This window comes from Crassostrea angulata, chromosome 3 (assembly GCF_025612915.1).
Source record: "Crassostrea angulata isolate pt1a10 chromosome 3, ASM2561291v2, whole genome shotgun sequence".
In the NCBI taxonomy this organism is placed as follows: Eukaryota; Metazoa; Mollusca; class Bivalvia; order Ostreida; family Ostreidae; genus Magallana; species Magallana angulata.
Genome location: NC_069113.1, coordinates 45,258,165 through 45,282,487, shown reverse-complemented (window position 1 = coordinate 45,282,487; position 24,323 = coordinate 45,258,165). Strand labels below are relative to the sequence as shown.

The window sequence follows — 24,323 nt, the reverse complement described above, 5'->3', positions numbered from 1 at the left end:
TCTATCATAAAGCCCTTTGGGCTTTATTGGATTTTGATCACGCCCCGACCAATTATCACCTCATAATATTCAAAGATTGATTTCGTATTACTTATATTTCTTTGATTTAAGACCATCAATTTGGCGTCATTTGAAGATTTAGGTTATATAGTACAAAATCGATAGGTAGTGTTATCACAGACAAAGACGCTGGAAAATGTAAATATTTTAAATTCGTATCAAAGTTAACTTAAACAAAGACAAAACAAAATATGCCTGACATTATGTAAAACAGATTTTTTATTGAAATGTACGCCAAAAATGAAAAAGTCCGTTTCAAATGAATCATTACGATTTCCACAAAATATTTACCAAATTCGTGTTCTAAATTTGAATCGATAATTGATTTAATAAAGTACTAAATAATCGCAGTTTTTCTGACTTCATTGTATTGTAGACATTTGCATTAATAAAAGATTTTGTCGCTGTCACGTACCTTGTCCTGAAGGTAGTTAAAAATAAACAAAGAACGCCAATTGATAAGACTCTAGACTTCAAATCTACAGGAACTAGTTTTCCCCGGTATTTGATTTTAATGAGAAAACAGATTTAGAACAATAGCTTTATTTCTATTGCGATGTGTCACTCAAGATGCATTCAATCTTAATTATATGTGGGATTTATTCAAAGTGAGACAGCATAAAGATATATTAGTTTGTTTTAAATACGTAAATACCCTTTTTTACAAAATCAAAAAAAGAAAAATTAAAATCCTGCATTTGTTTAACAAATACAATCTATCATTTATTTTTTTTAGATCAAAATCACAGATGGTTTAAAGGGATTTAATGAAATGAATAATGCTCTTCAAATTTGGAGGTTGTCGTCTGCTGTGAAGTATATCATTAGGCTGGATCAGTTCTTGTAAGTTTTCCGATTGTTGTAGAATGGGAAAGAACTGTTTGACTGATTAAAACATATTATGATTTCTTGGTTTGAGGATGAGAACAATTTTTCTGTTGTTGTTCTACAATTCTTAGAAGTTCATCAATTAGTGTGTCTTTCGCCCTACATATTGCTGATTTAGTGAGTTGTGTAGGATATGTGTGTCTGGTAAGAACATTTTTAAATTCGGATAGTATTGTTTTTCTAAAGACTGTCAGAACTTAAAATTGTCCAACTATTTACTGTAAGAACAGGAGGACAAACAAACAAGATTACCAAAATAAACTAAAACTAAACTAAAGAATTTGTTCCATATGCCTTTTAAGAAAGCTAGCAGTGTCATAGATTTGATATCAATTCGATGCTCGCAAAATATTTCAGAGACCAGGTAATTACAAAAGACCTGTGCATTTACACTCATCCAAATTAAACTTGGATTCTCTCGCTTGATACTTTGCAGTAAGATTATTAGTAATACTTCTTTTTGGATTATAGTTCATCATTGGGTAAGTAATACAGAGAAAGTGGATGGAAGGAAAACTACATGTATAAGGCAGAGTTACAGAGTATTCTAAACAGTTTTTTTTTAGGTTTGACAATGAAAAAAAGTAGTTTTTTTTAATCATATGTTAAACAAATTCTTATAATGATTAGTATGTTTAACAAACTTGAAAATAAAATAAGATTATTATTTGGTATTTTTCTGATTCGTAAGTATTTCGACGTTATCAAGTAGAACATTTCAATTGTTAAGGAAAGAATTGAAGAGTTATTACTGCAGAAGAAGTTGTTTGATTTTGAGTATCCGGGGCTTCCGAAACTATGATCACGCGTTCAAATCAAGGACGGCCGATGTGGAACTGTAGAAAAATCAAAGTACTCAAAGTACTGAGAGACGGAGGCATCATTGCGGAGGAAATTAATCTAATAATTCCAAGTATCGAAGTACCGACGGGAGTTGATTTCATTGATTGCTCAGCCTTTTGACCAACAGCTTAGCCTCAACTGTAAACATTTCATCGTGACTTTCTGCAAGGGATGAAAATATTACGAATTTATACAGATTTTACTTGTGGGGTAAACAAAATTTTAGAGATATAAATTTAGAATTTCGGAAAAACATTTAACTCGCAATTGCGAGCTTTTTTTGCTGTAAAAAGGTTCAATCTTTGAGTATATGCACGACTTCTATTCTTTTATCTAACTATTGTTAAAAAGGAAAATATCCAAGATGAAGAGAATTCGCTGTAATATCTCTATAAAGCTAAATCTAAAATAATATACCGCGGTAGATCTTGTAATACCCCGTACTTCACTTTTAAAATATGTCCATTCTGTAATATGTTTTTAGCCTTTTTAACGCGAAATTCTCTTATCAGCTTGCAAAAACACACTTACTTCACAACTTACTTTGAAATCGACAGCGCTGGCCAGAGAATGCAGGATTAATCAAGCTTCACAACATATGGCCTGGGTACTCTACCTATGCACACATTGAATGTGTGTGTGTGTGTGGGGGGGTGCGTTAAAGGGTGTAATCTGGATGTTTAATTTATTTGTTTCACTATCCTTATAGTAGGTTTAGTATGCATGCCAAGTAAAGCTAAACTAAAATGTGCCATGCTACGATCACGGTTGTCTGTACTTAATTGGGGGAATACTCAAGTACACATAGCAGTGGTTCCACTTGTTGAATAATCACTTTATTAGATCGATCCCAGGGGCGGGAGTGTAGCTATTTATAGAAAGATATATCTCCGCAGGAGATTAAATGATAACGCGCAAGTAATATACGATACAGACTAAGAACCACGCCGTGTTTATCCATTGAATCTCATAATTATTCAACATTTCGGTCAACACAAGATGGCTCTTGAGGAATCCTCATTATTTGACGTCACGGACAGGAAGCTGTATAAAAAGTATAAGTAGCCACTAAACGATTACACCATTGCTTTTCTTAAACTGATGCATATTCATACTTACTTGGAATTTGATATATAAACTAAAATTGTCGAGAGAAATTATGTTTATTGATCGCAATATGTTCTATTTGTTGTAAATGCAAATTAGATGCTTATTTCAATAATAATATTGCCGCTAGGTGGTGTCCGTCAAATCCACTATCGACGTCACATGTGAGCTGACCGGTAGCAATAGAGGAGGCTCATAGAGCCTCCGTCTAAAAAGGAAACAAAGTAGGTATTCAACTGAATGTAATCAATAGGATTAGAAATTGTTGCATTTTTTCATGATCTTTGACTAGATAAACATTTTATCTTTGTGTTGGATGGGCACGATTTTGGTTTTTTTTGCTGGAATACTACAATGCAGTACCAAACTCTTTAATTTTTAACCATGTGTAATTTACACCAACTCTAGATTATGTTTAAACATTGATGATAATCGATCATCTGGATTTTTTAGGGACCATCTCAAAATACAGGTACATTTAACAATTAAGGAATATATAGTAGTCATTTTCCGCACTTTGGAGCAGATTTAAAAAATACTACATTTGTGTTTTTTCTCAAATTGTAATATGTTGTTAGTAATATCATTTTCTTAACTTTATTGAATTCTACCGTCTGATGAAGACCACCTCAAAATATTGAAATGCACCAAATTTTGCTATATATTTAGAGCATTACAGATGTAAATTGATAAAAAAAAAGGAAAAAAAAGGGAAATATCTCTGAAGATGGTATTGTAATTTGTATAAAATTTCAACGCAGTATGATTTTTACTTTTTCTTTAATGTTATTTCATTAACGTACTACAAAGCTTTATTTTTATCATAATGCTATAAAAGCATAATGGCATCTCTCACCTACCGTACAACAGAAAATCTCTTAAAAAATTTCTATATGAAAAATGTGACTTGTGTGTTGTACCAACAATTAATTTGAAATTATTTTATTACATGTATAACTTGTTATTGATACTTGTTTGTTACAGTACAAAGGAAAAATGCATATAACATAACATGTATTGCCATATTATTCTGTAACAGATAATTGATGAATCAATATTAGTTTCTAATGAACTTTCTTACCCTATTTTAAAAGACATGCTAATATATTTAAACCATTCAAGAGATTCTGGGGTTATCATACTCTGTTGAAAGACATACATGTAGGTTTTATATTTGCTATAAGGTCCATGCGATTTTACAAATTGGCGTTTTTTCGTTGAATTACATCTGACAAATTTTTAAAAGTCGTATAAAATAGCTCCATTTAGAAGCTTTGTTCTTATTCCGCCGCACACCTGCAAGTTTTATCAGGATCAGACAAGATTTAATGATTTTATTACAATTTTCATTATCCTATCCAATATATTTTTCACTGATGTTTAAACGTAAGGGATTTTTTTAATTTTTATTTATTTTTTTTTTTTACAGATTTTATTAATTAATTAATAGTAAGCATTCTAAAATTTATTCATATCAATACAATCAGACGGAAGTTTTTTGTCATTATTTCATAACTAAATACATGTTTTAAAAATTTTTTCAACCTAAAGCAAAATTTTTGTTTGTCAATGATAGATTTTTAGGAGCTAAAGAGACATCAACGACAAGTGTGGCTGATTCATTTGTCACAAGGGGGTCATTATCTAAGGAATGGGTTAGATGGAGCATATGTTTAGGAAAAATTGACAATCTGTAAAATGGGCAATGGTTTGTGATTTTTTTGATACTGTTTTATATATTAAACCAAGACTTTCTACCATTATACTTCTGTTTTAAAAATTAAAAAAATAATAAGAAAATATGAATTAAAATGAAAATCTACTTTAAAATCTAACGTTAATTGTGATGATTAATTTTTATGCACAGAATTAAAATTTTCCTCGCTCATAGAGACCGATTTCAATGAAGAAATTTTTTAGTCCCCCGTAATAATTAACACTTTCGTTTTAAAGAAATAATTTGACCACAAATTTTATTTCAATATGATTCTATCAGGAATGTATTATACTTTTTTAGTATATAACTTTGTTTTTGAATATCTGACAGAAATTCCGAAATATTTAGATATAAATTTTGGCGGAAAACGAGCTTAAGCGTTCGCAGTACTTTGATAAATCACGATCAAAACAAATAGAAAATTCTACTTCAACGGGTAGATAGAAAATCGACCTTTGTACTATAAATACTTTTATTGATCCGAGTAAATAAATACATCTTCATAGCGTATAGCACGAGTTTTCTTGTTCCTCCAGAAACGTGATAAAAAGGTCATTCATCAAAATACCAGATGCGCAGTTTGTTTATTTACATACCCTACGTCAACCAGTCCCAGTTAGTGAACCATAAACATTCAACAGGATCTTTAATCATCTACGTGCCATTTTTTAACCCCTAGTTCAATTCACATGACTTGCAGTTACCTCAGTATAGAAGTATTCTTAGACGAGATATATTAATACATGTACAACAATGGACACATCGGGCTCATTATTCGTCTTTAGCATCTTCATTCATTTTCTTCCGTATGTCTCGGCCAAACCGCCACATATTCTTTTCATCGTGGCAGACGACTATGGTATGTAGATTCTAATTACTAATTAAGCATTATATCAATTCATTATCAAATTGGTAATGCACCATGATGTATAAAAGATTGATAATATTGCAGCGCATACAGAGCTAGGCGGCATGCAAAAATCTATTTTAAATATAGTATTGTTATGAAGTTTGTCTACTTAAAAATGAAAGTAAATTGATTGCAAATTAAATGAATGTTTTTTAAGGTTGGAACGATGTTGGATTTCGCAACCCAGACGTCCTCACCCCAAACATCGATAAATTAGCCCACAGTGGGATGGTCCTGAATTCATCTTACGTAATGCCGGTCTGCACACCGTGAGTTTTAAAATATATAAATATAAGAAATATAACTTCATTTTGCATTTAGCAATGTTCAAATCTTTCTAATACAGGCACGTAGCATCAGGGGGGGGGGGGGGGGGGCAGGGGGGGGGGGGCCTGGCCCCCCGACTTTTTCTCGCAGCAACAAATTTTTTTAAATTTACATATAAAAAATTGAATTATCATGGAGTTGCCCCCCCCCCCCCCACTTTTTTGCGAGTATGTAAAAAATTGATATGAAAATAAGGAAATGAGGAGTGATAAGGAAATGAGGAGTGCCCCCCCCCCCCCACTTTCAAAAACGATGCTACGTGCCTGTAATACCAGTAATTAAACAAACCGTAAGCCAGTGTTATCTTTCATCTCAAATAAATCATTAGTAAGAAGACATTTTAAAAACCAATTTCATTTTAAATAGCTCACTTAAAGGTCTATCAACGTTCGTTTGCTTTTTAGGTCAAGGAATTCATTCATGACTGGTCATTACGCCTTTAAATCTGGATTACAGGTATGTATATTGTTAACGCCAAGCTTAAATTGACCAGAACTAGCATCATAAATTGCAGGGAGGGGATGAAATACACATTATTATCAGAAAAAAGTGTAGAAAGTAACATATCGTTCTTATATCAAAATCGATTTCAAATACACAATATCAAAATAAAGCATCTGGGTATAGTCCACTAATGCATTTTCCAAAGACGGTAATGTTAACATTAGGGTTAATAGCTACAACCCTGACTTTCGTTCAGCAACGAGGGACACCTTGAATGGATGTACATCAAATCTTCTCGCTCCTTTTAAATTTTCGTGATGTGTTTAAGTAAGATTTGTTTTCCTGCAAATGCGCCTGAATTAAAAACACTGAAAATGAAAGTAATAGTAGGGAAATTCACAGTTTGGGGAAAGGTGTACACCAAACAATTTCAATTTTTTCCTTTAAATGATAATTCAATTTTGACACTTGCTTTTAAAATTGAAAATGCTCTTTTCTGATGAATGGCAAGCACAATGATTTTAAATGTCCCAATAAATTTATATGCACTTTGTAAATATACGAACAATTTTGCTTAATGGCACTACTTTTTTGAGTTACCGATTCTAAACATAATTAGAAGGATATACATGTACCCGTGTACATTATCATTTGTGTCTTGTTTTGCAAGAAAATTGGATATTATTTTAAATGTTTTTCGGTGTAATAATTTGAATTATTTACTTATCAATTTCATTAAAAAAGATTTGCTATAAAAGGAATAACTTTAAACGTTATTTATTAAAACTGTTATTTATTTTTTTTTCAGTTATTTCAAGTTAAAATATATGATGTATTAAAAGGAACTACTTGAATGACTTTAATTTGCAGCATCTTGCGATTCTTCCAAAACAAGCCGCTTGTGCCCCTCTAAACTATACATTTTTACCTCAGAAGTTGAAGGAACTTGGTTATGCTACTCATGCGATTGGAAAGTAAGTAGCAATCTAATTTACTTATTTGGGTTATGATAACGATACTGAAGATTTGGTAAACAGAATTTGAACTAAAATGAAAGAAAACAACTAATGCTTCAAATTTTTATATCAATAACGAAATAACTCTAGTTTTACTGAACATATGCACTCTTTTATCCATTTTCTCTTTTATTGAATGAATGAAATATGAATCAGATGTAGTAAAATACTATAGGGATTGGTAACTTTTGTTTGAAGGTGGCACTTGGGATTTTGTAAATGGGAGTGTACCCCTACATATCGAGGATTTGACACATTCTTTGGATTTTACAATGGCCAGGAAGACTACTATACTCTCAGTGTCGGTAATAACTATAATGTGGTTTCAAACCAATAAAAAGGATATTGTTTTTAGAAATTTAGACTTAATCATGTATTTCTGTTACTTTCAAAAGCTCATAAGTTATATAGAAAGAACGAACACTTTAAAAAGTGTACAGGTTTCAATATGAGTTATTTTCTGTTAACAGCCGGGGGTAAAGACTTTAGAGACAATAGAACACCTGTAAATGCAACAGGTGAATACTCCACAGTAAGTAATTTACTTATTTTTCGTTACAGACAATGTCCATAGAAATTGTAAAAGTAGCAAAAACATCAACTTAATAAAATCACTTCCAACATGTCTCTTTTTTAATAACCGATAAGTTTTGCATCAGCAACAATATCTGAATTTTCATATGAGAAAATAGATTATTATAATTTTATCCAGTATAAAAATAACATTCAATTTGGTTTTTGTTTCATATGCCAAATGAAAGAAATATATGTTACGAGGCTGTTTGTACCGTTGGGTTAATAAAGATACGCAACCCAAGGGCCGCGAAATATTTCTATGCATATTCCTAGATGAAAGAAAGCAAATATCTGGTACATTGTATAATGAAAATATTCTTAACACCATCTTCGCTAGCCAAGGGTTTTCGGTCCACTTTGCTCCCCATAGACCCTTGGCGGATTTCATTACGAAAACTCGGTGATGTGGTAGCTCCATCTAGCGAGCAACTTGAGTTGCGCCCCTTCCATATATACAAACAACGGTTTATATGCACATCATGGCATTAATACAACTTGAAAATATGTTGACTACCGAATATCGGAACATAATCAACGATGCAATTAACAGTGATGAAATAACCTAGGGAAAGCACGGGATGTTTTATTCATAGTGTTTTGTAAGGACCTGTACCAAGGAGTGAAATGTCGCCGATTTATATGAAAGCTTTCATGCCATAAAACCAGGTATCGTTGTCGTGAATATTGCAGACAAAAGAAATTAAAGAAAACACAGCTCATTGAACCTTTAAAAGCAATAACCATATGCAGGAACGTATATATTAACGGGATAGGCAACTTCTACATTCGCCAAGTTTACTTCTCATGCTATCACGCGAGCCTTGCCAAGTTTGTAGAACTGGGTTCAATCCCAGTAAAATATATAGGTTTTCTAAGCGATCTGGTTAGACCATCGTTGGAGAGGCACTGAACTCGAGAACTTGTGTCTCAACTTGTTAAAAGCACCGAATATTTTACCAACGATCACACGTGTGTTTCTTTTAAAGTTTATATTTACAAGCACTGCAATTGGATCAGCTACTCGCAGCTGCAGCCAATCATAAAACGGAGCTTGTCACTGAGTTTTCGTAATGGGGAGCAAAGTAGACCGAAAACCCTTGGCTAGCGAGGATGTCTTAACACCAGCTAACTTTAAAGTTAAATTTCCATATCCATTTAATTATTAGGAATACATAAATATTCGTTCTTTAGCACTGTCAATTATCTTTTTTTGCCAAACAGTTTCTGTATGCCCGGAGAGCAGAGTCTATAATTAAGGAACATGATGCGTCCAAACCCATGTACATGTACTTGCCTTTCCAATCAGTGCACGAACCCCTTCAGGTGAGTCTATAAATGTCCAGATAGGTCAACAGTGCATAAACGCACATGCACATCACGTAACTATGTAATCCATCACTATATTTTATGATTTTGAAATTAACATTATTTAACTGAATTGAATGCCTTTTGCAGGTCCCTCAGAAGTATAGTGACATGTACTCTAAGGTACATACAGAATCCCGTCGGACCTACCTGGGTAACTATCTACTTTGTAGTTTCATCTGTTTATTTCATAAACTCCGGATCAACAAAATCAAATGCCTATCGAAATTAGAAACATGATACAAATTTGTTAAGGGTAATTTTATTATGCGTCAGACACCCTCAGATTTTTCTTTGTAATAATGCATTAATTATGATCCGAATATGACTAAGACGTGTTTTTAAAAATGCAGATTTGGAACCATTGTCTACTAGTTAACATATTTCAAACCTGTGCAATTTACAATATCCACGAAAATTCATGCTTACGAATTTGAATATAACTAATGATTATAATTCAGAGCAATTTAATAGATTTTTATTTTAAACAGACTTTGGGGGTTTCAAGGGGTTATCCATAAGTTCTAAAAATGTTATTTCTTCTCTTCCTACAAAATATTTGGAAAATTATTACACTTATTATACAATCATATATTTTTTGACATCCCCTGACTTCTCTTATAATTTGACGGTTTCTTCTATCATCAGGTATGGTAACTGCAATGGATGAAGCTATCGGCAACATTACAAAAGCTCTAAAGACAAAGGGAATGTTCAACGACACTCTCATCATTTTTACTGCTGATGTGAGTTCTTTACAAAGAAAATATACTTCTCCATAAATCTAAATGAAAATTTTACAATTGTTAAAAATGCAATAGATTTACCGTATCTGTAGTGTTATAAGACGTTTGTTAATACCTACAGTTTCAAAGAACATAGTTGTTGGCTTGCTTTCATATTCACCATTCATACTTATCGAAAAAAAAAATCTAAATCAATCGTCGGGTATTTTTAGAATGGCGGTTGGATTACCTACGCTGGAAATAATTACCCTTTGAGGGGTGGAAAGGCAACGGTATTTGAAGGAGGAACTAGAGCAACTGCCTTTGTGTCCGGGGCAGGAATTCAAAAGTCTAACTATGTATATCCAGGGTAGGTTATTTGGCTCTAAGATAAATTTATATACTGTATTTTTGGGAGTTGATTATAATCAACTCTCATATGCAGTTACTCTGGCAAACCGAAAGTGAAACAGTGTTTGGACCTAAGCACAAATCATCGCCGCTGACAAGACTTAGATCTTGAAAATATTAGATAAATTCTGTGTACTGTATGCTGATCCATTAATTTTAAAGGAAACGTATTTATAAATACCTTGAAAATAATCAGATTTAAAATAGTAAGAACAATTTAGATATATTTTGTAGTCGTATGTATTCTTACGCCAGAGTTCAATTTAGTCTCGTTCAACCAGACGCTCGGCTGTATCCGTAAATCACCGACAAACAGTAAGTCTCTCTTGGTAGTCGGAGATTAACGGAGACAGCCGAGCATCTGGTTGAACGAGACTAGAGTTCAATATTGCTTGGATTCAGACATGTGTACAATTTTTAGAAATATTTCGATTACTGATACATAGTTTGATGGAATTAATTCTATCTTTTAATATTACACAACATGATTCATATGGGGTTTTCTCGAAATTCTTGTCGGAAATGTTCGAGAATTACAAAATTTCATATTATGGACCTTTCCTAGCTAATACTTCAGGAATGCTTATAATACGATCAAAAGATATGCACTATCTTTATACGTTAACAATGCCATCATGGGACGTTAAGAATTAACCTCTATTTTAAATTTTGCAATATAGAATGATTCATGCAGTGGATTGGATGCCAACAGTGCTTCGCGCTGCAGGAGGAACACCAGGTAAATCGGATGTCACACGTGTTGAAAAGAACACGTTTTGATTTTTCATCACAATTCATCACAAACCTAATTACTTAATCAAAGTATAACGTTTCTTATATAGTTTATATGCACAAAAACGCTACATTGTATATTAGAATGTGGTGGAAATTAAACGTGCACTTACTTTAAAAAAGATAGACAACTTAAAATACAATTATATAATAAACCAATTTTATGAGTAAGAATATGTATATTTTTATGAAGACCCGACATTGGATGGCATCGATCAGTGGGATAGTCTACGAACAGCAGGGGAATCAAAACGAACCGAGTTTATCTACAACATCGACGATTTAAGGCCGGAGATCTGTGGTCACGCTGCCATTAGGTATACCCGATTCAGCATGTACATTGTATAAAGACACTAAACTATTTTGATAGAATAAATTTGATTTTTTTTGACAATGTTTTGTACACAAAGTTTTTAAAACTCTGCTTTTGACAGGCAAACTTGCTGAATTATAAGGTCAGTTTTTTTTAAACCAATATTTTTATGTGAGTGCATCTTGATTTAGGATGGGTGACTACAAGTTGGTCGATGGTTTTCCTGGGTTTTACCAAGGTTGGTACAAGCCAGACCAAGTAGACTATGGCCTGTATGAAGATGTATCGACAAACTACACGCGCCCATTTTTCGACAAAGTTATGCTTTTCAACCTTAAGGGTAAGTTAAATCGTCGGTGCTCATGATATTTATGGAGTAGTTCATGATTTGTTATAATAACATATTTTTGTTTCATTTTAGACGATCCTAATGAACATGTCGATTTATCCAAGAAGCACCCAGATATAGTTAAGAAATTGAAGTCGAGACTCGAGTACTATCACAAACAAATTGTTCCTGCAAATTTTCCCAAAAATTCGGCATCGTCTGCCCCAACAAATTACGGTGGATTTTGGACACCAGGCTGGTGTTAATGTGATGTAGTCTGAAAGCGTCTGTGGTTTCGTTCTTTTACATATTCATCTTGAATATCTAGAGTTTTACATGACATAAGGATTATTTGATTGATCATATATTTGTTTTTATAAAGTAAAGTAGAATGTCATTTACTGTTACGTTTTCTTAATACATTTGTAGGTACATGAGCAGGCATGTGTTGAATAAATGTGTTTGAATTTATTTAGTCACTGGCAGTCGTGATTTATGTATAACCATTTGACCCCAGAGAAAACTTTCGTTTTCGAAAAAAAAATTTGACATCATTTATGAAATTATATCTCTCAACAAAAAAACCTGTCCAACATAAAGGCTTACACTTTTGGCACATAATTCTTATATTCATGTACACATGGGATTTTTTTCTTCAGAAATAGAACTTGTAATTTAATTTTGATGGTATCCAATTTTCTCTAAAAATCAAATACGTCAATACAATCCATTATTACGTTGAAAGGATTATGTGCGGTATGGTCAAATATCTGCCCCCGATTTCAACCAATTTTAAATAGTATCGTATAAAAATAAAATCTTCACAAATCATTGTATAGAAGATGCCTATAACTTTAATGTCGATTTTAGTCACCATTGCTCTTTGGCTGTGTATCTATGACGTCACCTAAATGACCTAATTCCCGCAAATTTGCAAACAAATGAAAATATGCTCATTTTTGCTCTATATTTTGCATTTGGAAGTATAGAGCGCAGGTCTGCTCAAGTGCGATTTTAATATATGTTTTTCTTCAGATAGTTATACAAATTATACTAAGAAATGGTACTTGAGCAAGCCTGCGCTCGATGTTTTCCAGTCGAAAAACCATATTTTGCCACAAAACATCAATTTATCAAAATAATGCAATCTTCATGACGTCATTTTTCCATTATGACGTCACTGTGGTGATAACCTTTTACACCTTTATTTCCAATATGATTTTAACTATCTTTCACCTTATTTTTAAAGCTCTTTCTAAAACTTTGATTTTTGGGGGCAAAAAATGCATAATACCGCACATAGTCCTTACGTGCATTTATAAAAGAAGTCTTAAGAATATCTTCCCGTCCTACATAGATTATTTATAAAAATAAAAGACCAATTAACGTCAATTGATAAAAATCAAGAAAAAATCTCATACTTGTTTTGCTCTGTTTAATTTTGATTGTTAATCAAATTTACATAAATTTTTAAATGTTTTAAATCCAAACTTCTGATTGATTCATTTAAAGTAAAACGCGATAAGGGGAAAAATGTGGTGACTTGACAGAAAAAACGCCCTTGCACTTGCATGTTTTATAAAATAAAATCTTGTCGTTTCATGAAATTCAATATAATTCTATGATTCTTTCGATCGATACGCAAAATTAAATCGATGACGAGTAAACAAGATTTATATATGTTACATGACGTTCCTTTGAAATAATAACGCTACACCTTTTATGATCGGGTTTCTCCTATAAATTAAATTGTGGCGATGGTTTACAGTATTCTAAATCAGAAATCCAAAGGAAAATACAAAATTATGCAACAGACCAAATACGGACTTCTACAAAATCTAATTCTATTGTCCAAAGTGGTTTTAAATTATTAATTATTATTAATGTTTTTGGGGGTTTAAAAAAAAAATTATGATTGCAAAGAAGACACGTTTCGGTAGAAATCTCGCTGCATTAATGATGAATATCTTAAGATACACTACGTTTTATATTTTAATAAATATATAATTAATCAAAAAAGAGAAAAAAGAAATATTAACTATTGACCTATGGATAAGAAATTGTGATATACATGTAATCACGCGAGATTATGTATCGAACATATTGCATATTTTATTTTCATAAGGGACGGAGCCCCGGCGTATCAAAAGATTGTACAAACTTTCCCATACATGCATGAGTTATCAAACATGTAACTGATTTGTCCGATATGATGATGACTAAAGGTTTCCCGATTGATTTTGCAAACTGTGTCAAATAACTTCGATGTAGGACCAGCTCAGTCGGTTTCGTGTCATGTTAAAGATATAAACGCAACGGTTTCATAATTTCATAACTTTAAACTACGGAAAGCTAATGTTTAAAAGCTTTTTAGATGATGATGCAGAATTCATTCAATTTGTAGATTTGTATTTTGATATACATGCACATGTACATAATCTGAAACTAAGTTTATGTTGTAAATACTTAGATTTTTATGCATACATGTACATTCGCCGTGATTTAAAAAAAAACGCAGAGATTTAATATTATAAACTAGATGATATCTCGCACAAGCTTCTGCTTCTCCTTCGTTGACTAGTATATTTATTTCTTAGTTGAAAATAAAATCTGTAATACCCCATTAGGTGAAAAATGATGTAAATGGTAACATATGTTGTTTGCTTGAGTTACTTTTTAAAACAATTATTGTTAAACCGCGAATGCATACTATAAAACTATAGCACTATTAACTACGTTACATGTTATCTTAACATCTTAACAGGCACGTAGCATCGGGGGTGGGGGGGGGGGGGGTGGCAACAATCATTTTACAAATGGAAAAGTAAATTAAAATGGAGTTGGCACCCACTGTTTTGCGAGCAAGTCACAATGGTATTGAAAGGGAGGAAATTATCAATGAATTTGATGCTATGTGATGTTACAGGTACATCCGCGTCCACAGATTATGATTTTCGTGGTTTTGTTTTGTTTGTTTTTTGGTTTTGTTTTGCTTGTCAAGAGTATTTAGATGAGTTAGCCACCCCCCCCCCCCCCCCCAATTTTTTAAAACGATGTTACGTGCCTGCTTAACTATGTAAATACACTATAACGTTACTTTGGTATAAAGAAGACGTTTGATTTTTACCAAACTTTAATAATAGTACTAGAATATGCACTCATTGTGAGATGAAAAAACCCCCCACCAAACACGTCTGAGTCGTAATTTATTGATCATTATCTTTGAAAATAGGTAAGAGAATCACTTTTTTAAAAAAATTAAGATTCTCTTCTTGGTGATGTTATTCAATATCTTTACCAACAGAACAATGTTTAATACAACTCTATTTTTTATTGAGGCATGAAAAATGTATTAATGTCAAAAGATAAGAGATAATTTCGTCTCTAAAATGAATCAATTGTTCTTCCTCTCGAAATAAACAAGTCAAATTTTATATTATTTTTCCACTTCCAAATGCATTACCTAACAACGCAGCGTGATGGTGGATGGTGTAGAGCGTTAACTACGTATATGTACTTTTTCACATTATTATCAAGACAAGACATGTTCATAGTTACATGTATCTGCAATAAACAGCAATGGAGACATCGGCCTCATCATTCGTCTGTAGCTTCGTCATCCATGTGCTTGTTTGTCTCGGCCAAACTATTACATATTTTTTCAATCGTAGCAGACAACTTCGGTAGGTAGAATTTTTGAAACCAATGCTAATTAATAATTAAGCATCATGACAATTAAATAGCATACATCGGCATTTAGAAGGTGCCTGTCGGAAATACGGGGAATGCAAAGTTACTGTATCTACATTCAAAATTACAATCAATTTCCTTGCATATTAAATGTATGTTTTTCTCAAGTTTGAAACGATGATGGATTCCGCAACCCCGATGTCCTTACCCTAAACAATTTTGAATTGGTGCACAGTGGGATGATCCTGAATTCATCTTACGCAATGTCGGTCTACACACCGTGAAATTTTATCAATAAATTAAAAAAGGGAAAACAACTTGTTTTTGCATTTAGCCATGTTCAAATCATTTACATGTTCCAGTAACTAATAAATGATGAAGCCCATTTAAGCCTTTTGTCTGAATTAAAACATTTTATAATGACAGTTTTATCTTAAATTTCTACGTTAGAGCTAAGGAAATATTTTGGTTTTTTGATACGTTTCTTTCCTTTTTAAGTCAAAGAATTCAACCATGACTGGTCATTATGCCTTAAAAACTTGATAACAGGTATGCATTGTTAGCACCAAGCATTTATTTACCAGATTAATTATGAATAACCGTATATTTTTTTTTTTTTTAGAAATATACGATTTCAAAATACAGTATGTAAAGTTAATTTACTCTTTCTTGTTTTTGCGATATTTTTTAAAAATGTATTTTAGCTTGATACATACCATGGTTTAAGTTAAACATTTATTAATTTCATTCAAAATATTTGACCCAATTTCTATGAAAGGAATAACAAAATGTAATGTTTTTTAAGTACTTCATTGTTAAAATATGCATAAAAAACTAACTTGAATGATGTTGCATCTTTTTGTGATTCCTCACCACAAGCCGCTTGCGCCCCTCTTATTTTAATATTTTACCTCAGAAGTTAAAGGAACTTGTTAATGCTACTCATGCAAATGGAAAGTTAATTGCAATATACATGTAATTTTTCGTAATGAGTGCTGCAAATGGTAAATAGAATTTGTACTTACACTTAGATAGAAGATTATCGACGAATTAAATTTAGTTTCAGTGAAGGTGCACTTTGGATCCATTGTCTTTGCTATTTCACTACCTTCATGTATGAATTTTACATCAGGACGATTCATTTAATTTCTTTATTAATATGAACAATAATAAGACGTAGAAGAACACTATACAGGTGAAACTTTTGTTTGAAGGTTGCATTTGTGATTTTGTAAAGGGAATGCACCCCTACATATCGAAGATTTGACACATTGGAATTTAATAACGGTGAAGACGACTTCTCAACTATCAGTTACTCTCAGTCACGTTAATGAACATCATGTTGTATCAATCTAACACCACTGTACCAATTTACAATTAAGTTTTTGCACTTATTTTCTACATCAGTTTTTTGTATTTTCGGAAAGCAATTCCAAAAGGAAAGAGCATGGTTCCATGTACATGCACTTACCTTTCAAATCTGTGCACGCACCCCTTCTGATGAGTCTTAAATCATCCAGGTGAGTCAACAGTGCGTAAACGTACATGCACATCACGCAAATTTGATTGATCTTTGGTATTGTGTAGCAATCCATCACTTAACTATTTACTGTACTTTTAAGAGTTTTCAAATTAGTATTATTTTCATGAATGCATTTTGCATGTCCCTCAAAAGTATAGTGACATTTACTCTAACGTACATACCAAATTTCATTTTTTTTCCGGCAAAGTTCGTACTTTAGCGGATCTACAAAATCAAATGCATAGGAAATGCATATAAACAGGAAATACGGCACCTATGAATTTAGAAACATTGTCTACTGAACGTATTTTCGAAACTGCAATAGCATTTTACAAAATCCATGAAAATTAATGCCTGAGAACACGAATATTGAAAGCAAAGATTATGATTTCAAAATTTATTACATTTGATTCGAACATTTTTATTGCTATGTTTTCACGAAGTTATGCACTAGTTCTTATGATGTAATTTTCATTGTCTTGCATTTATTGAGAAGAATATTATTCACTCTTAATACACACTTTTTGAGTTAAAAAATCTTTACTATATTCGACCATGTATTCCATCATCAGGTATGGTAACTGCAATGGATGGAGCTATCGGCAACATAACAAAAGGTCTTAAGACAGCGGTAATTTTTAATGACACTGTTATCATTTTTAATGCTGATAAAATCAGCCAAAAAGTATATTTTCTCATCTTTTAAATTAATATTTTTAAGTTAAGGACGGTCTACGCTCAATGTCATTTTAGGTTAAATGGAATCGGGCTACTCTTAAAATATAAATCGGATAAGAATCGGATAGTCTCTCTGACTGAAAATTTAAACTTCTGTTAAATCTAATATCCAGAGACAAATGTTATTCCTTAAAGAATAGTAAAAACCTGAATGCTTAAAATATATTGCTTACAGTTTTCAAAAGATTAAGAGTTTAATGTTAAGTCCAAGGTATTTTTTCATCGGAAAATGTGTTGTTTATTGTGCAGGCTGATTTCGGTATAATTCATGGCAAATAATACTTGTGTCAAACACATTGAAAATGTCATAAATGCTTCAATGAATAACCCAATAACCAAATATTTGATTTTTTTAATGTATGTAAAGTTTTTAGCACAGTAATTAAAAAATCTAGTATCTGATCACTTGAAATGACAACCTTCGTATAGGTATAACATTTGTATACAATGTATTTTGACATAAATTAGATTGGTTTGATAAGATGACGCATTTTATAATTTCATCTCCGGACTTCTCACAGTGAATTATTTTCAGGACCCCTAAAAATGCAATGGAAAATTTTGCTTTTACTCTTTTTATTTGAAAGATAAGAATTTAAATATAAACCTCTTTTTCTTTTTTTTTATTTTGAATGATTCATGTAGAAGATTGGATGTCAATCATTTAAAGCGCTGCAGGAATAACGCCAGGTAATTTGCACGTTACACGTGCTGAACAAACACGTTTCGATATTTTACATTCGCAACAATTCATCACATACCCTACTTCATATTCGAAGTAAAAAGGTTTCTTAAATCGTTCACATGCAAAAAGCCACGCTATCTAAGAAAACTGGAAAGTTAACGTGCATTTATTGAAAAAGAAAAGTAACTTAATCTTATAAAAATGATTTAACAAGTTTATTTTATGAGTTTGAATACACACACACACACACATATATATATATATATATATATATATATATATATATCTTTTTCTTAGACTAAAAATTAAATGGTATTGATCAGTGGAACGTCTTTGAAAAGCAAGAGATTCGAGACGAATCAAGTATACTTACAACAGCGACGCTTTATTGCCGTAGTATTGTGGTCACACTGCTATAAGGTATGCCTGTATGACATCAAAATTTCGAATAGAAATGGCTGATTTAATTTGTTTACCAAGGTGTTTAAATATTTCTCCGGCTTTCGAACTAAACTTGATAATTATTACCAGTCGATTATTAGAAAGCATTTTTTAAATCAAAGTGTATCTTGATGTAGGATGGGTGATTATACGTTGATCAATAGTTACCCTGGGTTTTATAGAGGTTGGTACAGGCCAGACCAAGAAGACTATGGCCTGTTTGAAGATGTATCGATAAACTACAAAATTGTCGACAAAAATGTGCTTTTCAACCTAAAAGACAAGTGAACACAGTGGTGGTTATAAAAGATGTTAGTGAGAAGATCATGATATGTTAAATTAAGTATTGTTGTCTTTATTTCAGACAATCCTAGCACTTGATCAAAGAAGCACCAAGTTACAGTTAAACGTTTAAGTCGAGACTCGAGTACTATCACAAACAAATTGTACCTGCAAAGTTCCCCAAATTTCCTGTTTTATCAATCCGAGCAATTTCGATAGATTTTGGACTCCGGATTGCAGGTGTTAATGTGATGTAGTCTGAAAGGGTCTGAGATTTCGTTCTTTTACATATTTAACCTTGAATATCTAGATCTTTATAAACATAATGGTTATTTGATTAGTCATCTGTTTGTTTAAAGACCGGGGTTGACCTAGTAAAATATCCACACGGACGGCAATTAAGCATATAAGGAGGCAGGCAACACCTCCTCACTGATAACACTGCAGAGTGAAGTTATTTATAGATAGCTGCATACCACAAGCACGTGCTGATAAGAGAATTAAAAGATCACAAGAAACCTGATTAATTTTTATTATTTCCTTCGTTTTGAAAACACAGATTTAATGTATCTTTTCCAAATGTTATTTCTGAACTGATATGTTTGTTTCTTGTAGTTCTTTTTACCCACTTTTCTTCTTGGGGCTTTAGGGTCACTTTTGTAAGAAACTGAAGTGAAATCCCTCCCAACATTTTCATTCCAGTGACATGTACCTAAAAATGCCCGCACTTTATACTGGTCACTACCGAAAGCAATCCTTTTGTCTTCATAAATATTTAAAGTGTTGTTAAAACTTTCAACATAGTAAGTGTCACGTCCTAATTTAAAATCTTCAGGGTATTTATAAATCAGTGAATTGATAATGACATTTCTCAATAATTTTTCAGCGACTGGGTTCTGTATAACAATTTTAGATGGTTCATAGTTAGGTCCTTTTTACATCTTGATTCCGAATGACACTGCTTGTGATTCCCTTTGTAGTGTTCCACACAGTTTTCTAACATTGATCTTAAAGTGCTGGAATCTCCATTGCAATTCTTTATCGCCCAATAAAAATGAGTTGCTACAGGTTCAGGTTTGTCATACAACTCCTCGGACCAGGTTTCCCCTCTTTGTATCTAGGCCCGCTAGAAACTAATGACATTGCCTTTTTTACACTTTTAATCCCATGCCAGATATCATTTTGGTTTGTTGTACTCACTGCTTCCTTCACCATTTTATTGATGGAAAGGTTGCGGTCATGGGTGTGAATTTGAACAGTGACTTGTTCTGCTTCTAAATCACGGTAAATTTTTTCAGTCCCGATTTTTTCATGTCGCTGTGTTACAGGATCATCAGCAGTGGTAATGTGCACGCAATTTAAAATCTTGTGACTTTTTTCGCCAACTGCTACTACACTCGTGTCCTTGGCATTTTTCCGCCACCCGTGCCGAGCATCTGTGATAATCAACTCTCCAGTGCAGTTACTCTAGTAAACCAGATGTGAAACAGAGTTTGGACCTAAACAAAAATCATCGCCGCGGACAAGAATTACATGTAGGTCTTGAAAATAACCAATGAATTTGCTGTAATGTATGATGAAGCATTGTTTTTCGAAGAAACTAATTATGAATACCTTGAAAATAGTCAGATTTCAAATAGTACGAACAATGTAGATATTTTTGTTGTCGTATGTATTCCTACGGCAGAGTTCAATGTATTCAAATTCAACCAGACGCTCGGCTGTCTCCATAAATCTCCGACAAACAGAGAGTCTCTCTTGCTTGTTGAAGATTAATAGAGGCAGAAGAGCATCTGGTTGAACGAAAATAGAGTTTGATATTGTTTGGATCCATACAATTTTCAGAAATGTTTACTGATAAATAGTTTGATGGAATTAATTCTATCTTTGAATATAACACAACATGATTCGTTTGGAGCTTTCTCCATATTCTTGTCGGAAAAGTCCGATAAATCGTATTCTACAAATGTGGGTCACTATTTAAAATACAGACATGAAAACACATTGACGCAAACGTCAAATGGGCCACAAAAAATATAATTGTTGTTTGAATCATCATTTGTTGTTTACATAAAAAACACACACCACAAAGAAGAAAGTAACGAGTTGATTGTACTAATTTAAAGCTTAAGGTAAATTTAAATATATTTTTAGCAACACGTTTTGAAGTTTAACAACTTTCTATTATTTTTAAGAAAAGGTTTGTTACTGTAAGCATTTTTAACGGTAATTGTATCACCATTGCCATAGTATGGAGTAATGGAGAACACATGCATGAATTTGTACATCATTCTAATACAAAGTTCAAATCGTCATTATCCTCTTGGAGATTATGTATTTCAAACCATTTTTATTTTTTATTGCATTGTATTGAATAACAACTTAATGCATTAGTTTATAGAATTTCAAGGGACCACATTATAAAATTGAAATGGATTATTTTAAAGGTACATGTAAGATCATATGCTCATCCGGTAAAAACTACACAATTTTAAAGGTAAAAAATAAGCCGGATAATTATTTTTCTAAATGGAGTTATAAATCTTATCTACACTTCAGTTTATGAAGATATAATCATTGTTATTTAATGAGGTTCTCAAAAGTATTGAAAATAAATCAGGTCAGCTCAAATTTTCAGGTCCTTCATATTTATGCGCAAATAATATTTATATGGATGTAATTTAAAAAAATTTCTACCATATTTCACATGGAAATGTAAATAAATAAATACACGCACAAAGTCATTTTATTTGATGCAGAACATAGAAATTCAAATATATCATTCATACAAAATTATATGTCGTTCAGGTCTGTAGTATTTCAGGTCTTAAGTATGTCCCGTATACCGATCCCGATATATTGTTTTGAAAAGAATGAAAAATGAAGAAATTTTCCGAATAGATAAAAGTATCGATCAAACGCGCCTAAAAAGACAGTCTTTAACCTAATTTACATTTAAAAGTAAAACAAAATCTATGTAATATTTTTAAAGGCATAAACCATATTTCTACATGCAAATTTACTTTAAATTAACAAAAATAAGCATAATATTAATTTTAAAAAACCTATCCCACAGAAACGCAGTTACAATATCTAAATGTATACTAGTAACAAATAACGGACCGCCTCCTGGCGGCCCATAATTAGAAACAATTTGACATGCAAAATAACATATCGTTGAGTTTAAAATAAAAAAAAAACAATAAAATCAACTCCCTTTAGTACTTCATTACTTTGATTTTCCATTAAGTATGACTTGAATTGAATACAGCATATGCAACTTTTAAGTTTCTTTAAATGAAAGTATTTTTATCTTTGTTTTTTTTTTTTAAATTTGGCTACTCTTTTAGACATTTTGTTCTTTCACTGGTGTTTACAAAGAGTATTAATGCCACATTTGCACTTCACATCTTTTTATTTTCTTTACCTTTAACTGCAAAACTTGCACAATGAAGTGAACAATTTACTCCAAAATCTGTAAATTCACACTTTAAAGTGTTAAGTTCACACTTTTATTTGTAGATTTTGCACTTTGAATTGTAAAATTTACACTTTAATCTATAAATTTTACACTAAAATCTGTAATTCACACTTTATCCTGTAAAAGTGACTGATATATACACATACGTTAGAGATTTTTTATCAATTGCAATGTTTAATCGAAGCATTATGCACCGAAATTTTTTAATTAGTGGATGTTTCAAATTCGGTTTTAATTACAGTGACATCATTAATCAAAAGTGGTTTTTGTAAGGAAAACATGTGGTATTTAAAAGGATTTAAGAGATTTTATGTCCCGGCTTATTCACTTGCGCTTTATGTTGATTTCACAATTACAAATACAAACTATATAAATTAACTGTTCATTCAAAGCGTAATCATGAATCATGAATCACATCGTCTAAACCTCAATTCAGTTTAAGTACTTTTAGTACCTTCATTTGTTAATGCACTACAAATACATAATTAGATAAAATTATACTGTATCCAAATGAATAAAATGTATGCTTTGAACAAGTTAAAGTTGACGTTCACTTTACATTTAGCTGAAAGACTGTGTATCTGCATAAATTTTAGTAAACAACTAGTAAAACCCCCGAAAATGGTTACAGATAATTCTACATTTTATGTGGCGGCCGCATGAAATAATGCGGTGGCCGCAAAATAAATAAGAGGCGACTGGTATTGAGACCGCCACTTATTTATTTGCCACCGTCACATAAAAATATAGCGGTCTCCAAATCAGCAGCGGCCTGCTACCTTATTATTTGGCGGCCGTCAGATAATTAACTTGTGGTGGCCGGCTGATAAACAAGTGGTGGCCGCCAGCCTATTGTATGACGACCGCTCCTTCTATTATTTATCTGGCGGCCGCCAGATAACAATCTTCATTTGTTCATTCATTCATTATTTATTTTTTAAGCTTTGCAGCTCATCATATTATACAAATTTATACCGAAGAACATTGTAAGGTACAGAAGTTGTTTTCCAAAATTTGTGGTGGCTACCAGATGAATAAGTAGCGGCCACCAGATATTATGTGGCGGTTGCCAGATTATTTGGTTACACTGTGACAATCTGGCTTCCTTATGTTACGTACATTAACTTTATTATTTAATATCTCGTAAAGTCTCAGATTTATCTTAAAGTGCCTATGAGAAAACTGCTTAAAAATGAGTTTAAAAAAGTACGCGTTTGACAAACAAATGTCATCATCTTAACATTGCAAATTCGTAGCTAGTTTTATTCTCTATCAACATAATTGATGCTCAATTTTACAGAAAAAAACCAAAGGAAAACCTGAAAATAATGCATGATGATTTGTGCAGTGTAAGGTACATTCGAAATTCAGGAACAAATATTTTTAAGACAGGGTGATTATAGTTTATAGTACCTTTAAGGACTTCTCAAAAATTTTTTTGTTTCTATTCAAATTTCAATCTGATTTAAAAACGGTGCATAGCATTGAACTTCTTTTGACGTGACACTGAAATATTAAGTTTGAGAGTTTCTAATCATTACTGTTTCACTTTTTGGAAAATTAAAAACTGATAAGACAGCTCATCGTCGATTGCAATATTTATTATTCAAGCATGATCAAAGAAATGCCGGATATTTAATTAAGACAGTCGCGCTGTGTTAA

The 24,323-nt window shown here is 32.2% G+C and overlaps 1 protein-coding gene and 1 pseudogene across 1 annotated transcript; both read left to right on the top strand.

The window, feature by feature from the left end:
- Positions 1–5,285: 5,285 nt before the first annotated feature.
- LOC128175975 (arylsulfatase B-like) lies at positions 5,286–12,498 on the top strand. The gene is made up of 14 exons (XM_052841915.1): positions 5,286–5,474; positions 5,683–5,794; positions 6,257–6,308; positions 7,167–7,270; positions 7,511–7,617; positions 7,783–7,844; positions 9,110–9,211; positions 9,344–9,407; positions 9,902–9,999; positions 10,212–10,348; positions 11,070–11,128; positions 11,375–11,498; positions 11,686–11,834; positions 11,916–12,498. The coding sequence occupies exons 1-14, from the start codon at positions 5,369–5,371 to the stop codon at positions 12,086–12,088; spliced, it is 1,449 nt and encodes a 482-aa protein (XP_052697875.1). The 5' UTR covers positions 5,286–5,368; the 3' UTR covers positions 12,089–12,498.
- A 2,158-nt stretch (positions 12,499–14,656) lies between these two features.
- LOC128176911 (arylsulfatase B-like) lies at positions 14,657–17,962 on the top strand (annotated as a pseudogene).
- The last annotated feature ends 6,361 nt before the right edge of the window (positions 17,963–24,323 follow it).